Genomic DNA, 23743 nt, shown 5'->3' with positions numbered 1-23743 from the left:
CACCCCAACCCCTGAACCTGAATCTACCCGCCCTGCCCGCTTATAAATACTGCTTGAATCACACCGGCAAGTCTTGGTCGTCAGAAACGCTCAGGGTTGCAGCAGAACATCCCCCTTCGTCTTATCCCCCTCATCGTTTCTCTGTTTTTTAAGAAAATCTCACGCCATCATCCATTTTCACTCTCATTCTTCCCCCCTTTTTTCCGAACTGTAGTTGTTTTTGCGGCCAGTTGCATGCATTTTTCGTCTCCCAAAATGGTTTGCGAGACTAAAATTGTTGCGGACGAACACGATGCTATACCTGGGACCAAAAAAGAGTCGATCATGTGGAGCTCTCCTCCGTCCAGCGCGGCTCTGAACCCCGCCGAAGCCAAGGATGTGAGGAAAGATGCGGTTTTTATCCGCGAGTTCGAGCGCGGGGATCAAGAGGAGGTGCGGCGCATCTTTTACGAGGGTATTATGGAGAGGATACCCAATACGGCGTTTAGGGGGCTCAGGCAGCAGCCCAAGACCCAGTTTTTATATGCTCTTCTGACAGGTAAGTACCACCATTACCTTGCATCTCGCATCCCGGATTACTTATTCCTATGTTAGCTCTCAGACACACTTTTCTAACCCTAAAGACAACTTCACCATAATCCCTAACATCCAGGATTTATGTCCAAGCGCACATCGTATTGTAGGATAATATCTCTGCGCTTTCTCTTGGTGTTTGCAATGTGATTTATTTAAAGAGGTTGTCTTAAATCCCACACATCTCTCAGCACAAGCCGGCCCTGTAGGCGATGCACAGTGAAGTTAAAATCTGTTGCAGCGCCACAGTGTGCCGACGCGGCTCCCTTTCCGCCGGCACACACCGGCATGTTGCTCATCATGCAACAATAGGCATGGCCAGGCGCATGGTGCACGTGTATAACCGGCGGGCCTGCTTGATGATGTGATGACATGCCGGTGCCGTGAATGAATGAGTGAATGAATTTGAGGATTGGCCCACGGGGTGCGCGCACGTATACCCACATAAAAAGCGCTCCCCCGAGCACCCCCTCCAATACACACACATTAAAATCCCCCGCGGTGCGTGTGCGCGCTCCCCCCTCCGCCTCTGCACAGCAGCCAATGCGCCAGTCATGCACTGATCTCGTTTGGCTTTTGTTGATGTTGCCGGCGCAGATTAACGCCTCATGTATCGTGACCGGCGGCGTTACGCACGTCAAAATCTAACAATCTGTTAAATACTGAAAATATTGTTTTGGTTTTGGCATGAAAAAGTAGCCTGCTATGTTAATTTGGCTGCAAGGCACACAACATTAAAGTCCTGCCTGTAAACACCCCCAAACAAATTCTATTTCAGTGCGGTCTCTGATGATATTGAAAGTTACAATGCTTCATCAAGTCACTACCCTCTACATTACCGCGCTGCTGTTTGACACCACGCTGGGGTGCAGTGGAGTAAACTAACTACTAGGTTATTGCATGCCACGCAACAACATGCTATGCAGCATCCAGCCTGCTTGTTTGTGTTTCACTGTGCGCCCCCCAGCGTCACATCCGACTAATTACTCCAGTATGGCCTGAACTGGTTTGATGAATTCAACACTAACATGTACTGAAAGTTTTACCCTGTCAGATGTCATGCTCCTGATGTGCCTTACTTCACAGTTTGATGAATGCTGCTTTGCCATTTTGTGTCTCTCTTTGAAAATGTTCATATTGTGACAGAATTTGATGCTTCACTTATTGATGCTTACAAGATGTCATGTTGCCTCTGCTCTTTTGTTTCTGTGTCTGTGTGGGGTCAAATTCCGCCAAAATCAAACATGTGATTCTCTTTTCTGACAGGTTTCGTTTATTTTTCTTCCATTTCTCCATAGTAATGTGCTTTTTCGTGACCAAATCCGTCACGCTGACCTGCTGCACGCCCCTCATTCTCATGGGTGCGCGCTACTACTACAGCAGGAAAGTTATCCACAGTTATCTGGACCGTGCTCTGCACACGGACATGGCTGACATAGAGGCGTATTACATGAGACCCACAGGTAAGACGAGGGAGAAACGCAGCTGTTCTTGCTAATAATGAGATAAATTCACATTGTCTACTTTGTCAGTTGGCAATGCTCCTCCACCAGTGTTGATTTTATAAAGGAAGGTATGAGGTATAAAAGCAGTCATTCCTGCTTTAAAAAGTTAGGGCCTGACTTTGCTGCAGCTGGAAGGATAAAAGACAAACACCCTGAATAACTACATGAAAGGCAGTGTGACTTACACATACTTGAAACTGTGAAACTAGCTGAGAGTCTTCAGGCAATCCAGAGGCAACTCATCAAATATGCAGGTTCTCTCTTTGCTTCCCTTCTCCTGCACCCTCCTTTCCCACCCCTCCTCCTCCTCATCTCTTTCTCCTCTCCTTCCCCCCACTTGCTTCCTCTCTGAGCTCCACTTGGTCACGGCCAAGGAGGGGGGCTATTGATCGCGTGGGGGAAACTGCTGATACACTTTCTGCAGTACGCTCGGTGTCGGCAAGGCTAATTTCCTCCACTAAAGCTTCTAATTGGGAAAATCAATCCACCTCTAGTGTCAGCTCAAACTAATCATTCCCTCCAGGAGTCAAGTTTTGGGTGTGAGCGAACCACAAACACACTGCCCCTGTGACTTCTTGGGCACATTTATCCCCTGTTAACCCAAACCACGTGGCCGATATAAAAAGCAGGTGTTAGTTAAGCCAGTCAATTGCCCTCCCATTGTCTCTTTCTTTCTGACAGTGTGCCCTCCGGCCTGGTAATCCACTGCATGCACAATTGCAATTTAGCATTCCCATTATTGCTGCAGGGCCGAGATGGTTTAGAGGGGGTCAGGCACCACTGCTCTTGGACAATGCTAATGATTATATCCATGTGAACTGAATGGGCCCACGGGGACGGACACCTGGGCACCAACGTGCAGTCCTGATGGAGAGGCACCTCTCATGTCTCTGTCATTTGTTGTAGTGTGTGTGAAGTGTGTACAGAATGGCATGTAACATGTGGGAGTGTGTGACAATGTGCGGAGTGCAACACTTAAAGGCCCTGGAGACATATTATCTCCATCAGCTCTTTATTCTCAGTGATGGCGTCCCACATGAACACAATATTTTCTTCCAAAGTTAGAACAGTTTTTGGTATTTTACTCAGGGGATCTCTACTTTGTTTTTCTGTGCACTTCTCTCTGGTTTGAAGTGGGCGGGGCTCAGTTGGAAAAGTGATGTCATGTACTTCCATGTGCCATTTAGAATTTAGCAGCATTTGGATCAAAATCTGATGACAGTTGAGGAGTCTTATGTTGATAACTGAACCAATCAAACCTGACCAAGCTGAGTTTTTGACTTTTGACTTCAACTGTTGAAGGGTTACTCCATTTTTTTTCCAACTTGGACCCTAATTTTCCATGTTTTTGTGTTTAAGTGACTAATGGAGACAACAGTTTCTTAAATTGGCTGCAGACCATTTGGGGCATGTTCACAATGTCAATGTACGACCACTAAAAGTATTTTTTTTGCCACTGACAGGCTCAGATTGTTGTTCTGTCTGACAACATTATGGGAAGGATCCCTACAGAGATAGACCTTTCTGTTTAAGAGTAAGATCCTTTTTGTTTAACCAGAAACAGCCCTGAAGTTGCTAATGTCAAACCTCACCAGACTCCATTTAAATAAACAGTGATTTTAGTGTGTATAGAGGCAGCATATTTTCACATCTAACTGAGTGAATTAAGGGTTTATTTTAACCACACCAGAGCTGATGATTGTTGGAACAGTGTTAAGACAAACCAAGACATTTTTTGTGAGTTTCATTTTGTGTCTGTCAGCTTTGAATTAAGTTTGATTGACTATGATAAAATTACTGTTTATTTAAATAGAGTCTAGTGGGTTTGGTGATGGTAATTCTGGGTGTGTCCCTGGTTAAATAAAAAGGATCTTATTCTCAAACAAAAAGGTCTATCTCTGTAGGGATCCTCTTTAGAATGTTGTCAGATACTTCCAATCACAGTTTGAGCCTGTCAGTGGCAAAAACAAGCACTTTAAGTGGACGTACATTGACGGTGTCAACATGCCTCAAGTGGTTACATTACAGCCTGTTTCGCAGGTGCTGGCTGCAGCATTCTCATTCAATACTGGACCATTTTAAAAAAAATTGTTGTTCCCATTGGTCATATAGACACAAAAACATGGGAAAATAGGGTCCAGGCTGAAAAATACCAAACTTACTCTTTAATAAATAATATCAAAGGATTTTTCCCCAAAACTTTAACTTTGATTTTTAGACATGAATATTTAATGTAGTGAGAAAAAAGTATTTGAAACTGAGCTTTCCTGGATTTTAAGCTTTTAATTTGTCAATTGGAGAACCAATGGGAGCTCCAAAATCAACCAGGAAATCCTTTTGCCATTTGTTAGCTTGCTAGCACTAATAAAACAAGACGACTGATTCAAAGGAAACGTGTAAGAGTGACATTCCTGAACGCGAGGTTGAAAATCAGTCTTGTACTGTACTTACTTGGACAAGATATCATAGGGTATCAAACAACCAAAAAAACAGTTACATACAATTTGGCTCAGCAAACTAGCTTCTATCACACCAAGGAGCTAACTTAGAGATCCAGCAGAGCTAGTATGAAGTGAATCATCTAAACTGCACTGAAACAATATGTTTGGTTGTGTTTGCTCATCTGTCAAACAAGCAGAGCTGCAAACACAATCTCAGATCACAGCGTCCAGTATGAACACTGTTTAGGCATACTGTAGGAACAAGTCAAACAAGTTGGAAATTGACTTGAAATGGAAAGGAATTATCTCTGTAATACTGAGGGCAGGCTGAGGATGAAAAGTAAATACGGATAACATTTAAGATGAGCATAACAGGTCTCAAGTCTTTGCACTCAAGTCCCATGTCAAGACAGGCAAGTCCTAAACTTTGAGTTTCGAGTCCCAAACAAGTCAAATGCACTTTTCTCCAAATGTAATGCCATTTAACAACAAGGCAATAATCAGTTAAATGTACAAAAACCACAAAAACTTTTTAAATTTGGTATTTGTTGCATCTTTGTCTGTAATTCTCGACCTGTACATTTTGCATGCTTCCTTACATTTTTTGTTTACTACCGCATAGTTTCTGTTCGTGGACAAAATTAACTTTGGTATAATTTTTTCCAACTTGCACTCAGTAACAAAGTTAGTTCTTTGTAGTTCTCTCCTGCAGCTTGACTGAATGCTGTTTGATTGCTTCAAAGTAAATCTGGTGAATTAATAAATAAACAGTATCAATTTTAGTTGACTCAGGAAATGAAGGGAAATTAGTTGACACGTAGCCCACTTTTTAAATAACATACTTTTTAATTTTGGGGCTTGGGGGAAGGTATGAAGTAATTTTAAAGTCAAGAGGCTGAAGTAAAAGTGAAGTCGAGAGTCATTGGTGTTTCAATCCTAGTCGAGTTGCAAGTCTGTTTTTTTAACATTTTGTCAAGTCTAAAGTCATTGAATTTGTGACTTGAGTCAACACCTCTGTATAATAGAAACAATAATGACCAGTTAATGTCTGTTCCAGGTGGGAGGTGTAGGTATGAGAGGGAACATTTGGGAGTTTGTGTCTGAAAAAGTTTTTGAAAGGAGGCAACTTGAGGACTGTGTGTAAGATGTTTGTGTGTGTGTGTCTTTGATGGCATGAAATGCTTGAGGCTTCATTAAAAACATAGTTTTTAAACAGTGTTAGATGTCTTGGTGTGACAGATGATCAATTGGAATATCACAGAGGTTAAGGAGGTTTTTACAGGGAGTTGAATTATGCGCAGAGGTCTCTTCCTCTCCAAAACAACCATTAAAAACACTGATTAAAGCAGTTTCACGTTAAGAAATCAGTGTTTTTCCAATGCTCTCATTACAGAGGGGCAATTAACTACGAAGGTTAAGGTAAATTAGAAGTTATCGAAAACGATTCTTATTTTTAGGTGATTAAACACCAAAGAAAACATACTTATTATGTTATATTCCATTTCTGCCAATGTATCCCCCTAAATCCTACACACTGGGCCTTTTAAGACAGGGAGGAAGAGGGTAGAAAGAGGGAATACATTCCCTCAGTTATCCACTCTTTACATTTTGTTTTTGTGAATTGAATAAACCTTAATAAGTGGACACTGACCAGGGACTGCGTGGATAATAAAGGAAGACTAACTGAGCTGATTGGAGCCACATATCCCTGTACACATGGAACGACTACACCAATCAATACTCTTACCTCCTCTGTGTGTGTGTTGTGATCACTCACTCTGCTGCCACTTAAGGCCAGATGTCACCTCTTTCATTTGTCACATAATAAAGTGTGTGTGTGTGATTGTGTGTGTGTGGAGGCAGAGGGGCCGTAAAGCACAGTGAGGGAACAATGGCTGGGGGTATAAATATATACGGCTGTACAAAAAGAGATAAAAGCTAGTTTTCTGACATGGCTTTGTGCGGACATTGATCCTTATTGAATTTAATTTTGTAACGCTCAGTTTGAAATGAAATATAAGTGTTTGCAAGTGAGATTTAGTACAACTCTTCATTTCTAAAAGTCCATTATTCAGATTGAACAGTTCAATAAAAGCTAATTAACCCAATTAAAATACAACATCTGCTGGCAGAAATCTCTTTGTACACTCCGACTCCTCCTTCATTCATCCAACTGTCTTTCCTTTGACGCGATAAACCAATAATGACTCAATGTGGCAATCAATATGTCCACCAATGGTCTGTTAACAGCTACAGTGCCTTTGCTGAAAGAAACTGTGAAAGAAGATGAAATACTTTAATTGACTGAAAGTATATATCTCAGAGAAAACTGTCTCCTCCTCATACAGCACTCATCTAATCTCTTAGCACTTTTGCACTGAACAATAATGTGCACTTATATTAATCCATGTGGATGTGTCATCAGATAAATGGGCGCATGATTCAGACAGAACTTTAAAGAAAAATCTGATTTTGTCACACTTAAACTAGTACTGAGTCATATTGAAACTAGTGGAACTACTTGGAAGAAAACCACAGCTTGTGTTGCATTTGGCAGCGGCTGGCTGTGTAAAGAACTTCACTAAATTCGGCTGATCAGCCTATGCACACTGTGGTGATCGAAGCCAAATAAGATGCCTGTCTTCGGGTTGCCTGTGTGCCAAACTGGACTCCATCTGTTAAAATGGAGTCAATTGTGCTGACAAAACATTACTTGTTTGGTTCGTTGCAGTTTTGTTGTGTATAGAAATATATTTCATATTTCAGTTTCTAATTTAAAGGGACAACAGTCCATCCCAACATCCCAAATCCATATTTTACCTTATCTTTTTTACCTTACCTGTAGTGCTGTTTATCAGTTTAGATTATTTTGGTGTGAGTTGCTGAGTGTTGGACCTTCTTGTGAGCACTTTAATGTAGGAACTATTTTCTTTTTACTGGACTACAACCCGCAACTGCTTCATTGCACAGAAGGGAGCATAGGGTAAGGTATTGTTTAAGAAGATACAATACCAGTACCCTAAAAGAAATACCAATACCAATAAAGTGCTTCATCTGATATTTTTTTCTGCTTCATTCAACACCCATCATGTGAACGGAAGCATTTGATTAATTACTACAATTACTTTCGAATGCTCAGCATGCTGAACTGCCAACTCTGCAAATACACTGTGCTCAACATCACTGTACCACAGACTGTATGGATTGTAGCTGCAGCAGTAGTGAACCAATCACACGTAGCATTAAATTGAATGCTTGCTGTGATTGGCTGCAAGCAAAACCATACAAATAGTCATTTTTTCTAGACCTTTGTCTTGAATTCAGGTATTGTTTGACTGGAGAAGTTTCAGTACCACTTGGTACCACTCTGGTTACTAAGGTTCATACCTTAAAGGTACGGAGTATCAATACCGGGCCCTAAGGAAGCAAATATCTCCTCAAGGACAAGAGGCTCATGCTTGTGACAGCACGAGATGTTAACAGTAATAGCATCCTGGTTGGCTGAGCTGTAATGAGCTCAGTGGTGCTAGGTGAGCTAGCAGTAGATGCACGCTTTCTTCTGCATGGTTGGTGGGTGAAGTTACATAGAAACAAAATAGTTCCTACATGAAACTGCTCACAACAAGGTCTGTGGATTATCTTGAGTAACCTGGTCATGATTTCTGTAAAGAGACACTGCTGTTGAGTTTTTCAGATGTATGTTTTGGCACTTTGAGCACCACAAACTGAGTGCCATCTAGTTCCATTATACTGGAGAGAAGGCAGACATCTCTACAGTCGTTATCGCCAACACTCAGCAACTCACACCAAAACAATCTACACTGATAAATAGCACTACAGGTAAGAGGAAAAATATGTATTTTTGATGTGGGGGTAAACTGCCCCTTTAAGTCTACCTCTTATGCAGACACTTTCTAGGCAAGAGCAACAAACACCAGCTTTGTGAATGTGATTGCTTATGGCACTTTCTCGGTTGTGCTAACTTGCACCAGTGTTTCTCTTCGTATCGAGGGTCTGATTCATGTCAGCACCTATCTCGTCAAATAGTGTTGTTCAGTTATCTCACAGGAAATGGATGTTTATGAATTACAGCTAACATTACTGCGACTCTCCGTCAACTAATCCCAGAGGGCCAAAAGGACGCCGAAAGCCGGTCGTATTTTAAACAGCTTTTCTGCAAATCAGCTGTAAACACAGAAAGGTTTCCTCACATGTTCAAGCAGCAGGTGGACGACGTACCTCCCTCCCTCACACTCTTAACTTGCCCGATCACTATAGGTCACTCTGAAGCAGTTTAATGCCTAAAAAGTGAATTTAATATAATGAGGGCGACACACTGAGCCAAATCCTCCCTGGCTGTAAGAGATACCCACTCAGTAATACTGGCTGTTTAATGAGGCTTCATGACCACTGCAGGGTCTCATCAACGCAGGAGACATTATAAAACCCTGCCGGTCAGGCTCATTGTGGCTGTGTGTGTGTGTGTGTGTGTGTGTGTGTGTGTTGAGCTTCCTCCACCGGTACCTGCTGTGCTTATTTTAGCTCTGAACGACAGAAGAGGCAGTCAGACAGAGGGAGAGGGAGAACGCGTGAAGGAAGGGAGCTGGATAGAAAATGGGGGCATCTGGGGGAGGAGTGTGTTCCTCAGCTACATGATATATTTCGTGTGTGTGTGAGAAATAAACAGTTTGCTTGTTAGCACACAGACAAAGGGATCTCCTGGGTATATTTCTGACTCCTCAGCGCCTCAGATTAATAAAGCATCCTTCTTTCTATTCTTTCCTCTCCTGTCCCTCCCTCCTGTTGCAGTTTGAGCCAAAGCATTTTTTCTCTGTCTCCCACCTGTATCGCTCCTTCTCCTCCTCTTCCTCTCTATTTCTCATCTGCGCCGAAGGTGCAGAGGAGGTGCTGCAGTGGCCAACTGGGTTATCCATCATCCTGGTACAGAGGAAGTGATGTTTCCTCCCAGCCAAGGAAACAGCCTTCAGTGTCTTTCAAAAACCTGAAAGAAAGGTAGAAAAATGTAATTTACTATCCTTTCGTTCATTTATCAGTGGCAGCAGACAATTACATCACCAGGGGAAACAGCGAGCCTGGCTCTCTCTAACTCTCTGGCAGAGAGTGAATAAGGGTTTTTCTCAAAATGCCAAACTATTCCTTTAACCATGAGGCTAATACGCAACAATAGATTAAAGCTGAATTATTAATTCCCTGATAGTTGATGCACATAATTCTCGATGATCACCACTCCAAATTCATACAGGGTAACTTTGTTAATATTCAACCTGGACCCTATTTCCCCACGTTTTTTTTTTTTTTTTTGTCTTTGTGACTAATTTTTTCAATAGGTCCAGTATTAAGCCATTAAATTCCCAGCCTGTCACAATGTTAGCCATGTTGCCCTTTACGTCACAGGCTGACTCTGCTGTTCTCAGCCTGAACATACTGAGAAATTGGAGAAGTCACTAGTCCATAACTTCAGCTGTACGCTTCTGGTACATGAACACGTGTATCTTTGTCGTCTGTTCAGCGTTTTGAGGAAGCAGAGCCACTCATTAATAATGCATTGCAGTCTCACTACCCTTTTGTTTCACAATCTGCTAAAATCAATACTGAACAAAGACAGTCACTGCAAAGAGTAGATGACGTGTCAACTGCAGCTTCATTAATTGCAGCATTGTGCATTTTCTCACTATCTCTGGTGACCAATCACAGCGCTTGATCACGGCAGAACAAGCAATCTAAAGCCTGCTATTGATAGGTGTGTGATGACTTCTTGTGAGCTATATAGATTAAAAGTGATTTCTGCAGTTTGAGCCAAATGAGCTTGGTCCTGATTTACACAGGAGCAGCAGAAGTCGGTCTGGGTGTAATAGGTTAGAGTCACATTTTGCACATTGGTGTAAAGGCGGGGGAGGGAGGGGCTCAGGCTGTAGTGGGAGCAGTCATGTGAGCAATGGCATACACACAGTAGAGTGTAGCATGTGTGTAAAATGTGCACATGTAGCTGCATGCTTGCATACAGACAAACGTGTGGATGCGCTGATGGGTAGGAAGGTAGTAAAACCAAAAGATGATGAGTTCCTCTGAGCTAATGGAGATGTAACAGGAAAGGGTGCATGATGTGTGAGTTAAGTGTGACACCACGCAGGTCAGTGCATCACTCTCCCCTGCACATTGGATTTAGCTTAAAGGCCAAGCTGTTGGTCAAGGCCTCTTCAACTGTATCCAGGCTTTAACACATATTAATTATTCATTTTCTGTAATTGCACGGTTGTGTGTTTGTGTGCACATCTGGAGAGTGTGTCCTGTGTCTGACGGTCACCTCCGTTCATCCTCATTTGTCCGTGACGGAAGAAGAAACTGCTGATGCGCGGGGTTACACATGACAGGCTAATCCATACTCTCTGCATGCTCTCTGACCTGAGGTGTGTATGTGTGTGTATGTGCGTGTGTTTGTGGAAAGGCATGAGGCAGGGTGCGTGTGTACATCAAAATAACCTGAATCTATGCTTTTCTCTTGTAGCAGCAGATTCTTGTTCACTCCTTACCCACGGGCTGCAGCTGCCTGTCTAGATGCTGTGAAGCTAAAGCATCCATCGAGGCTTTTGGGACATGAATATATTAAAGGGTGTGTTTGGCATTTTCAACCTGGACAGTCTTTCCCCATGTTTTTGTGTCAAAGTGACTAACGGCAGCAACAGTTTTTTAAATTGGTCCAGTAGCCCTCTCGCTCGATACTGGACCGATTTAATAAACTGTTGTTCTCATTAGTCAAACAAAAACATGGGAAAATAGGGTCCAGGTTGAAATATACCGAACTTACCCTTTACAAAGCTGCTTCTGGTCCTATAGGAGGCCATGTGACAGTCAGCCCCAACAAAGCATATTATATGTGTCTCTTTTACAACACAAGACACAAACTATGTGGTAAAAATTGATTGTTGGGATAGAATTGAGTGCTCTATTATAACCCAGTGTTGCATCACATGTATACTACTGGAAATATCACCACTAGCAGCAATGCCTACTTGCTGTTTAATGGCTGGTTGAGTCAGATTAATCATGCAATGATGCAACAGTTTCAGCTCCTGAAACATAAATCACTGGTGCTTAATGTGCCCTGCAGCAATGATTCACATGCTGTGGAGACATATAAAATAACACATAAAAAAAAACATAAATTCACTGGTTAATTAATAGTAGACCACTAAACACAGAGGACAGAGTCAAGCCACTTATGAGCTTTCGTCAAGGCTCACACCCACAGGGTGCTCGAGACAGAGAAGTCAACGACAGCTCAGTGAGGCGGCGTCTAGACTGAACGCCTATCGAATGAATTAGGCCTCTAGGTTTCATCTGAAGGAAAAGAGAATAATCTCGTTAGACACCATAAAACTATCCCTGTGTGTGTGTGTGTGAGTGTGTGTGTCCGATTTTTCGGCTCTTATACGGGGTTCATATCACAACATCAGCCGGTGTTTAACAATCCCACACACATGCACAGAGCCATAATATCCTCGTGAAGTAGTTAAAGAAATTAGATCTGTCACATTAAGAATACAGTAATCATATTTTTGCTTGTGTGAGAATCGTTACGAATGATTTCCAGAGCTCTTCCTCTCTTTCACTCGCTGCCTTGATTTATTTCTTGTCTTGAGATCATCTGTATTCTTCAGGTCCCCTCCCCCTCTGTAATAATGGTAGATTTTCTGTCCTCCCTCCCCCCGTCGTGTTTGCATGCCCTCGCAGTAATAATGGATCCTTTCAGGCTCATCACTATTACTGTTAACACAGATGCCTCGCCTCCCTCCTCCTCTGCTCACTCACTCTTTCTCTCAGAAAGGACAGATGAATGACTTGTTCTTCTTCTTCTTCACTGTCCCGCCTTTCCTCTCTTTTTCTAACTCCTTTTTCTGAGTGAGTAAACTCATTCATACGACTCTCCAGCCTCAGTTACACACACTTAAACATGGATGGCGCACTGTATTAATACTATATTAAGCTCTGCTCTTCAGCAATGAGCTGCTGTGTTGGAGCAACAGGGGGCTCAGTGACTTGCTTCAAAGCACAACAGGAAAATGTTGAGGTCTTTTTGGGCTTTTTCATTTCCTCTCCAATCAATCTTGTGGTGACATGAAGGACTAACAGCTTCCCCCTCCTGAATTGTATAAGTACTAGATGGAGGTAGATGGGAGTGGGAGGAAAGATATGAAAGAGAGAAATTAGCTTCGTCCAAAGATATCAACAATTCCAAAACCTTACAGTACGATTACAACTTGAGGTAAGGATGGACATTTTGATCTTGATATTCTTGGCAACTCTCATACTTCCCCCCACAACAGACAGGTAGAATACTGTCTCTACCCATTGTTCATTCTTATGACAACCTGCCAAACTCTCAACACACCTTATTTATGACAGAGGACCCGTCATGTCTATCTAGAGAGGAAAAATCTAGTCTTGATCATCCCATTCTCTCTGTATCTGTGAGGCTGTACTTAAGCACAGTGATGCTTTGAGCTAAATGCTAACATCAGCCAGCATGCTAACTTACTGAGAGTGGTCATCATTTCAACTGGTCAACATGTATTAAGATATTTTTGAAAACAGATATTTTCCTCTATGTTTTGACGTCTCGTCCACATGCAAATGGAGTTTTTTTTAATACTCTGTGTGGGAAGCATTCACAATGACGTCATCTCCTTAATTCACACGTGTCAGCTGTTGCTTTGTGCGATGAGTATGCGACAGGAGCAATTACAACAATAGTGGATTACTGGTTTGTCAATGTTTTGTCCACACTGCTTGGTCAAATGACCACTTCACACTAAACTTAGCTCTGGTGGACCACCTAATGAACAAACTAAGCCCTCCTCAGCACCCAGTGTTATTTGATCTCCCAGAAACTATGGTTTTGAATCAGGCTCGGTTGAAGCAGCAGATGGTGGGACAATTTTGAAAGTGCTATTGGTGTCAATGAGGAGCAGAAGGGAAACTTTCGCATGCCCAGAACATCACTGGTAACGTTGAGTGAGTTCAACGATACTTATATCTAAAGAATTAATGGTTATTAGATCTCTGTCGTTTTGTAAAAGATAACGTTCGCCTGTACCCTACACTGTCTTCGTAATAAGAGAAGACTGCAGAAAACAGCTAATGATGGCCAACTTTCAGAGTTGTTTTGCTATGTAGTGTGTACGGAGGGGGGAATGTCCCTTTTTAAGAATATCTGTATACATGTCAACAAGGTCTAATGCAGACCGGGAGCAACAAGCTAACGTTAGTCCCGCTCCTAGCAGCAAAAAGCCTACTGATGTAATGTTAGCACGAGCAAAACCACCTGCAGCTACCGCCACCGCTAGTACGGAGAAGACCATTAACGAACCACCTTATGACCCTACCGATACAGCCACCAACATGAGATTAAGAGCAGTACTTGCGGGGCATTGGTAGCTTAGTGGTAGAGCAGGCGCCCCATGTACAAGGCTATTGCCACAGCGGCCCGGGTTCGACTCCAGCCTGTGGCCCTTTGCTGCATGTCACTCCCTCTCTCTCTCCTCCTTTCATTAGTTTTGCAGGTATATAATGAAAAACCAAATTATCGGACAAGCTGAAATTTTGACCTGATGACAGCTCTTGATTGAAAGTTAGTATAATTTATCCTGAGGATAGTTTGTGCACCAGGGCAAACTTTACATCAGTTGTTGAGACATGACGCTAAAAACCACAAATAAAACCTGCTGGTGTCGCTAGAGGGAAAGTCAGGTGATCATCAAAGTCATTAGGATTCACCCTCTGAGGACCATGAATGAATCCATCCTACAATTGTTGGGATATTTCAGCCTGGAACAAAGTGTTGGGCCGACTGACCGACCGATTGACATGGTCATCCCCAGAGTCATGCTGCTAGCATGGCTCAAAAGCATTAATTAATCCATTTCATATTCCAGAGTATCACACAAAGATGCAGTTAGGAGTTAAGTGCCTTGCCCTGGAGAGGTTTTATAATGGCTGGTGAGGAAAACAGGGGCCTAATTAGAGTAACTTCCTGTGTCTAAAATCCCAATTTATGATGTAATTTAGGATTTTTGATATCACAGAAACATGTTTCCTAACTGCATGTAGGAAAAAACGTATCTTAGAGCTGGAATTTAACTATTACAGAACAATTTCCCAAGTGAGGAATCCTAAGTTAGGATGGTTTGGACCCTGCCCCAATGGCAATGACAATGAAGATGGGAAACAACATGAACTCCAAAATATAATGATCGAAAGGCAACTTTAACCATATGATGACGATTTAAATTTCCCAGAACATGCACTAATGGATATATATCGACTGCTAAGACCATTAATTTTGAGTCTGATCAATGTGCTATGTCAGGCTCTGGGGAGGCCTATAAGAAGGTATTGGGCTCTGCTAGTGGTTGACTGAAGTTTCAGATTTGTCTTTAACATCCTTCATCTTTCAACTCCATGTAGCTAAAATTGAACACCTGTCTTTTTTTTTTTTTTTTTTAAATCCATGATAAAAAGCTCGCTAGCCAGTGCCAAGTGAGAGCTATTGATATTATGGCTTATTCACCTTGAGTAGCCTACTGGTGCACTCTAATTGAAGATACAAGAAGTCTTGTGTACAGTCTAAAGATAGATACAGGCATGAAAAGAGGAGGGTCGATTGATGAACCGAATGTACAGTTATAGTCAGGATTCTTTAAGATGAGATGAGATAGGGGGTCTGAGACAGGATAGGGCACAGTCATGAGTGTAGGAATTGCTTCTGTACAGTAATAGGAATACAGGATATTTACTATCTTTGAGACCTACGTTCAGGGCTGTCCCCTGAAAGTTGGAGATTTGAATCATCAGTCAGAGACAACTCAGTCAACTGGGATTGCTTCAAGTAGAGCAGCTGGTTTTTCTTTCGCACCATAAGGCTCTCAGACAACGTTATCTTCTGCTTTTGCTTAAAAGTGGTGAATTTATAGCTCACAGCAACATAATGCGATACAGTCTCTGGCTTTTGTTTGATACTGTATCTAGTGTCAGCAAAAAATGCTGTACACTTCTGATCTGTCATTAGCGTAGTTGGCTTGTTTGCTATATTACATAAATGTCGCTGTCACACTGAACATCATCGAAAATTTTTAATGAACAGCCAAGTCTGATTTGACTGAGTCAGGTACAGCCCTGCTCAAGTTAAGATTGGACAAGCAGTAAGATATTTTTCAATAATGAGGCCCCAAGAGAGTGTCAATCCTTCAAGTGCCTTACATTTCCCAAGTCAGTCTTGGGATTCCAAATGGCGACCCAATATGCTGCACACAGTATGCCTTAAAGCACCCCTTATTTTTGATCAAAGATGACATTTCAGTTGTAGATGTACAGACTCTATGTAATTCTAGAGCATCTTAATCTTATATATATATTGACTTTCGGAGCATAAGATTACACCTCCTCCTCTAACTTTCTCTCTCTCCCTTTTGTTCTTTCCATTTCTCTCTGTGTCGGCTCTATCTCCAGGAAGTGCAGCTCCAGGCAGGAATAATGATAGCTCGCTAAATCCATGTAGTTTAATAGTCTGATAGCAGCGTCAGCCTCAGCAGATGCGATGCTCCTTGAGCAGTTATGTCAGGAAGCTTAGAGGTCAATATACCCTGCTTAGCTTTCACAAGAAAAGCAGAGTCAGAGGGGGAGGAGGGGCAAAGAGAGCTTTTTTCTAGTGTTGTTTATTGTCCCATGTCAAGTGTTTTTGAGACACAGAGTTAAGTAATACACACAGTCAGATGGGCGAGATAAGCAGAGGGATAGTTGGTGTGCGTGCTTTCCTGTGCTGTCCTCATTACTGGCACAGGCTCAGTTCAGACAGATGGTCAGGAGGGCTTTATGGAAGTGTATTCCCCCCTCCTACGCCAATGCACACACACGCACACACACACACAAGCATAATAATACGGACAGAGTGCCACAGGAGTTGACACTGTAGGTTTAGCATCTGCCTATGATGAAACATCATTCCATAGAATAAACAAAGGCCACGAGACAATTGACCATTTACAACTTTGTAAATCTGAGTCATGCAGACAATCTCTTTAACAGTCATCCATCAAAGCTCCACATAATTACCTTCACACTTTGTTGGCTCCCAAATGGCAGCAAGAAATGACTGATTGATCGCCTTTTTTTTAAGGGTGAAGTACTTTCAGAAATGTCATTGTTTTCTGCAAGTGCATAAATTGCCCACGTGGGTGAAAACAGTAGCCATCTGGGGACCAAGAGGGGAGGTACTGTAAGAACATGGCTGTTGGAGGAAACTGAAGAAACCATCATATCCCCCTTACATACTGGAATTGGCAATAAAATAAAGGGTGTTTTCGTTTCTTGAAATGTTCAAACATTAGGCTAATTAGAGACGATTTTCCTGCATAGTATTCACGATTGAATCAAAAGCATTCATGGTTAGAAGGCCTGTTTTGTTAATCAAATTTACATCGAACTTTGGAGTGCTGTACTTTGTTTTGTTCAGAAAAACGAGGACTTTCCAATGATCTGGGGAGCTTCAACTCACAATGAAAAAAGTTGTTGTCTTCACTGTTAAAGAACCTTCAATGCCGGTTTATTTTTAGGTCAGGATTCCTTCAGCATTTATAGTTTCAGGAGGGTTTTACCAGGAGTCAAATTTTCTACAGATGTTTCCTTGTCCTCCTTTAAATTGACCCAGTAATGAAACCCAGTCAGGCTGTTCTCATGCACTGTTTGTAAGTAAACCTACAAAAAGTAATGCACCACAATTGGTATATATCGCAAGTAATCAGGAGCCAGTAATTTGTGTATAACCCACGTTACTGGAAAGGCTGCCTTCACGTGACCAGTTTGCTAATGGGCGTAAAGGAGGAAGGAGTCTCTCTTAAGAGTTAGGTTGGGGTGGTGGACTGGTCAAACAAACACAGGACTTTCCCCCAGGAGACCGGTGTCTGGATCAGTGTGAAACCAAGCGAGCTTTGAGTTATTTTAAGGTAAATTTTCACCATGTTTGTTTTTCTAAACAAAAACAACATAACTTTACATTAAGTACATAACTTTAGAACATAACGTCAGCCGTGGGGCGCTGATTCGTTAGATATCATACGAACCCTTATGGTTGCATTATTGTAAGATATTATACAAACTGTTGTATGAGGGTACTCTGGTACCCGGAGGTCAGGGGGAGCTGCTAGCAGAGCTGCTGTTAATGTAAGCTCAGCCTTTTTTTAGGTGCTCGGCTTGTTTTTCGGGTAAGATTCCTTGAGTGTTTATTGTTTACGTTTTTACCATGAGCCGAATAATCTGCAGAGGTCTCCTCCTCTCCAAAACAAACAGACCCCCCTGATTTAAGTGATAAAAACACTGAATAAACCAGTTTTACATTAAAATTTCGCCGATGCTCCTCAGCTGCCTCAGGACGTCCAGTGACTTGATACAATTAGAAAGTAGTTGGCCGGGAATGTTTAAATGTCTGGCTGTCTGGCTGGCGCTTATGGAAAACTCAGTAAACTGCACTGTCATCTGACCTACATTTCCTCAGAGTCAGTGAGCGAGACAAAATTTTGAATTGCTGAAGTTTTCCTACGAGTGTCTGCATACCTGATAGCAGAATTTGATTTGGCCAGACAGGGTGAATCTATAAAGTCTCAGCTAGGCGAACAGGATGCTCTTATGTGTGGTTTCTAGTTATTGGGAGCATTATAACACAGTTAATACAAAAATTCCAACTCCCCATAGACATTAGTGAAACACTGGTTGCAGATAGTCTCCCGGGGATGCCAAACCCCTGTCTAGCTTTCAGGGTGGGGGGGTACTCGGGTTTTCCTGTCACCACAGCAACCTACATATGACAGTTGTTTGATTCAGTAACAGAAGCCTGCGGATCAGCTTAACACAGGCCTGCAGGGGCATCAAATCCCTCCTAACACACAGGACTCCAGCAGAAGCATGATGTTAATGTCACCATGTGTTTGTGTGTGTGTTCTTGACACCGTGTGAGAGTGGGAAATACAACAGGAATAAAGGAGAGAAGAGGTTATGTGTAAAGGCAAGGAGAGTAAGGACACAGAGAGAATTAGGATTCAGAGCTCATGGACAGACGGACACAGATTTTTACGGTCAGCCGCTGCCAGTCACGGAATAGTCAGATTACTTTATCTATAACAAACAGATGGCATTTTAGTACAAAACCGTGTCACCACTGCCAACACATGCCATAAATACTGCTGACATTGATGGAGAGGCGGTTTGAACATGGTTACGTAATAAAAAAACAGGAGGTCGAGAGGGTCATTTTCCTTGAAAGATTATGATCAGTAAAGGAAATTAAGCAGGGGCACGCTCCTAAGCCCTACGTTTGTTTTATAAACTGCCTGATTGAGATTCAAAGGGGAATTATTTCAAAAGAAACATGTTGGTTGGTGACCATAAATAACGGAGGGATTCCAAATGTGTGTAAATTGTCTACCTCTGAAGTTAAAACAAATGCAGACATTTAGGCTAAAGACATCTGCAGCTAGTGACACGGCCGTAGAGCTGCAACATATAATGATCAATTGACAGCTACAACCCTGATTCCCAAAAAGTTGGGGCACTGTTTAAAACATACATAAAAGCAGAACGCAATCACTTGCATATCCTTCTCGGCATAGTGTAGAAATAAGTACTCAACAAGTCTTTTTAACTTATTTCCAATGCAGCTAACTGAAATTTCTTTCATACTTGAAGAGGCTTGTGATTGCAATGCCAGCTTCAAGACACTTCCTGTATGAAGACGCTGATCTCTCAGTGTTTAGACGAGAGTTTGGCCCATTTTCCACACAGACGGTCTTTAAAGTTCCTGCCGGTGAATCTTGAGAGAAAATTTCACTTTCAAGACTTCAACAATTGGTGTCCTCAGTCCCCAAATGCTTACTGACTGCTTGTAAAGAAAAAGGTGATGTAAGACAGTGGTAAACATGCTCCTGTCCCAACTCTTTTGGTTCAAATTCAGAATGTGTGTACATATATTTACAAAAAAACAATAGAGTTTATCAGTTTGAGTATTGAATATCTTGTCTTTGTGCTGTATTCAATTGAATATAGGTCGAAAAAGGACGTGCAGATCATTGCATTCTGTTTTATTAATGGTTTACACAGCTTCCGATCTGGTTTCGATATTTCTCTATTATAGTAAACTGAATATTTTTGGGTTGTGGACAAAACAAGACCTTTAAAGACATCGTCTTGGGCTTCAGGAAACACTGATCAACTTTTTCTTATGATTTTCTGACATTTTCTAGACCAAACAAGTATTTCATAAATTGAGAAAATGATAGGCAGATTAATCAGCTGACAAGGGAAAACCTAAACTCTTTCAAAAGCAAAAAGAAAAATAATTCACAGCACAATCATTCAATGTCAACATCTTAAAAACTGCAGCATGAATATCGATCAACATTAAAATGGGAAGATATTAAAGCTCTCAGTGATATTGTGGTGGAGGAGCATTGTCTGCTGACATTTTTATTTGTATTGGTCTAACCTTGTTTGTCTGTATATGTGTTAGTCTGTTTATCTGTCTGTCTGATAAATCAACTCTGTGATACAGCAAATACCTCTACAGTATGAGCTGCTGTAAAAAATGTTTTTTCCCTGTCTATGTGGCTTTAACGTCAAAATATGAGGTTTGTATTAAACAGTGAAAACAAAGCCATATTTCTTTATCTAATCCCCCAAAATGTGTCTGTCTGCTCCAATACACTGTGATCCCTTAGTGACCAATGTGTAATGCCTTTCATTCAGCACAGAGTGGCCAGTGCCATTAAGCACTGGTCCAACACTGGTCTCTGCCCTCCTCATTCATCGACTCCCTGCATCCCTTCTCCTACTCTCTCTCCTCTCAGAGCATTCATTACAACATGATACAACATGCTGCTAATGGAAACACAGGGTGTTCTCATTCGACCACCGTTGTCTTTCCATTTGTTCCTTTCATCCATTCACCCAACATGATGCATGTTTGGTTAAATAAGCCCTCAGTGATTTGTGTTCCATTATATAAGGGCGTGAATTTCTCCCTAGTAGCAAATGTTTTACTACAGAAACATACTTGGATTCAACATTTCCAATTTCCCCAAATGTGGTCTTAAACTTCACAGTATATTGGTGCAGCTGACTGTGAGGGTCTCCATTAACTCTTTGTTTTAACTGATTTATAAATGGACAGTACAGCGATTGAACTACTAAACAGCATGCTTAAAGGCCTTAGGCCCTGTTCCTTACCTTTATATCTTAAAGGAACAGTTTAACATTTTGGTAAATATGCCTATTCACCTTCTTGCCGGTAGAATGAGAAGATTAACACCACGCTCGTGTCTGTATGCCAAGTATGTGGCTACAACCAGCTTAGCTTAGCTCAGCATAAAGACAGGAAACAGTCTTGGCTTGACTGTCAAGAATCCATCAACCAACACCTCCAAAGCTCATTAAGGCCCCTTTCCTACTTGACATATAAACACCAGCTAACATTTAGTTTTTTGATGTAATGGGAAAGGTTATAATCGGCCTTCATTCCAGGGGCTAATGACTCTGCAGTAGTTACTTAGGCCAGTGATTGCAATGCATCATCCAGGTGAACACACCAATTTTAGCTCCTTTGCCAGTGCAATGCAATGACAGGCTGCCACAAAATAGCATCCGACTCCATCCAAGCACCACTTGAACATCAATACAAATTAGTTGGCACCAAGTTTAAAAGAGAGACAGCTTAAGTAAGAGAGTAAAACAAGAAACTGATTTTGTCACTGTTGGAGAACTTGACTAGCTGTTTCTCCTTGTTTCAAGTCTTAATGCTAAGCTAATCTAACTAGCTGCTGGCTCCAGCTTTGAAATTACTGCACAAACATGAGAGTAGAAATCCTCTCATCTAACTCTCGGCAATATTCCCCAAAATGTTGAACTATGCCTTTGGGTGTTTATCTTTAACTCCAGCCTTTGCAGTGGTCTGCTCAATCAAACCAAGTCAATTAATCAAACTTATTGTGTCTTGTTTCTGTCAGGCTCCTGTTTCTGGGTCGCAGTGCTTGACGGACGTGTGGTGGGGATCGTGGCGGCACAAGGCCATGAGGATGACAACACGGTGGAGCTTCATCGCATGTCAGTGGACTCACGCTACCGCGGCAAAGGCATCGCAAAGGCACTGGGTCGTCGTGTTCTGGAGTTCGCCGTGCGCAACAACTACGCTGCTGTGGTCCTCGGCACGACGGCTGTCAAGTTGGCTGCCCACAAGCTGTACGAGTCGCTGGGCTTCCGCCGAACAGGCCAGAGCGAGGACTACAGGCTCCCCGGGATGACCCGCTCGCCGCTGGAGAGGCTCTTCTTCCAGATCCGCTACAGCCGCTACCGCTTGCAGCTCCGTGAGGAGTGAGAGGTGACAGGGAGAGGGAGAGATGGAGAGGGGGAGATGGAGAAAGAGAGGGACAGAGAGAGAGAGAGCAACGACCCTCCTTCACCCGAGAGCCCCGACCGCATCCTCTCCTCTGACAGCTTTTATTTATTTTGTGTCATTAGAGATAACTTCGAGTACTACTTAACACTTCTACTATTTCATCTTTAAAGTCACTAACGTTTTCATTACTATTATGCTTTTGTTGCTGTTGTTTTTGTATTATACTTTTACATTTTAAATAAGAGTTTTGTTTCTTTTCCTCTATTTTATTAAGCTATTTTTTGTACCTTTACCCCTCCCCTTTCACTGTGGGAGAAAAAAGATATTGGCTTTTATAGAAGACATCCAACTGGCACCCCAACTAGGCACCCTCCCCTGCCCCTTTGGTTTAGAGATCATGTGACTTTGATCAATACTCCCCTTCATTACTACTCCACAATGCCCTTTTTACCCCTCCCCCATTACCTCAAGCCCTCCCCTCCCTCCCACGTCTCCTAATTTCCCCACAGCAAAATTCAACAGACGGGTTAGACTCAGGAGAGTGCAATGAGACATTTGCATTCTGAGTCATTGGGGGTGGACAGAGCAGTGGATGGGTTGGGAGGGGCGGGTACTGAGAGTAAAACACATAAGAAAAAGTGGCGGGGGAGCTCGTGGTACACACTGTCTTTTATAAAAGCTCTTCAGTGTTACATTTTGTGTGCACGTTGTGGACAGTGTGGTCGTGCACACACAAACCAAGTCATTTGGCTTTTAGCCAGTCTCTCAAGACACCATATTGAAGCACAGCGAGAGTGTGTTACTGACCCCCGTAGTGAGAGAGAAGGATGACAGAATGGTTACCGGAATATGCACTGTGTATCATCCTGAATCAACACAGTGCATCTTCCTGACAACCCCTCCTCCTCTTCACTGTCCTCACTAATTATTTGATTGGATCTCTCTGCTTCCTTTCTATTGTTTTATTAATCCCAGCTTTTCTCAGAGGGCCTCTGATTGGTTGAGGGTGACAGGAGGGCGGAAGTTTCTCGCTGACAGATCCCATGATACAATATAGCTGCATGTCAGAGCTTGTGTGTGTGTGTATGTGAGTATGTGAGAGTATATGACTGTGTGTGTGTGTGGGTGTGTGTGTGTGTGCTTGATGAGGCCATGGTTAGACATTAGGCCTCAACAGTGTATGATGAATTTTTTATTTTGCGTGAACAGACGCGCACCTTTCTTGCTACGAGTCAAGTGTTATCTAAGTAAACATTACTACTTTCTATGTGTACTTATAAAATGTTTACTGATTGAAAGGTACATTCTAACACTTTGAATATATTTGACTAATAATTTTATAACTTTAAACACATATTACCACATTGTAATATGCAAATTTTACTGTCAAAACTACGACAACTACAAGTAGCTAAAAGTAGACCACACTCCACATACTTAATCCAGGTTATTGGGGATCAACTTGGGTAAGACATGACTACTAGCAATACTTGCAAACCTACAGTACATAACTGAGCACAAACAGCAAATAATTATTTAAACCAATATATTGGCATTAGTATTCCCCCTCCCCCATGTGTTTATATTGTGTATACAGTTGAAAACTCATGTAGCGAACAAAAAAGTTTCTCCCATAACACCTCTCTCCATCTCCATCCTCTGACCATACAACCAGCAGTTGATTCAACCATCCACAACTCTGAGCCTAAGTTACGTCATCACACCATTTGTAAAAAGTAAAATATAAAGAAAAATACAACAAAAAAAAA

At 42.1% G+C, this 23743-nt stretch overlaps 1 protein-coding gene across 1 annotated transcript; it reads left to right on the top strand.

Moving 5' to 3' along the window:
- On the top strand, positions 1-23743 carry nat8l (N-acetyltransferase 8-like). The gene is made up of 3 exons (XM_050067120.1): positions 1-538; positions 1872-2036; positions 21586-23743. Exons 1-3 carry the CDS (start codon positions 235-237, stop codon positions 21951-21953), a joined length of 837 nt encoding a protein of 278 aa, XP_049923077.1. The 5' UTR covers positions 1-234; the 3' UTR covers positions 21954-23743.

The sequence above is a fragment of the Epinephelus moara genome, chromosome 17 (genome assembly GCF_006386435.1).
Source record: "Epinephelus moara isolate mb chromosome 17, YSFRI_EMoa_1.0, whole genome shotgun sequence".
Taxonomy (NCBI): domain Eukaryota; kingdom Metazoa; phylum Chordata; class Actinopteri; order Perciformes; family Serranidae; genus Epinephelus; species Epinephelus moara.
The sequence above is the reverse complement of the archived record's forward strand: the minus strand, read 5'-3'. Positions and strand labels throughout refer to the sequence as shown.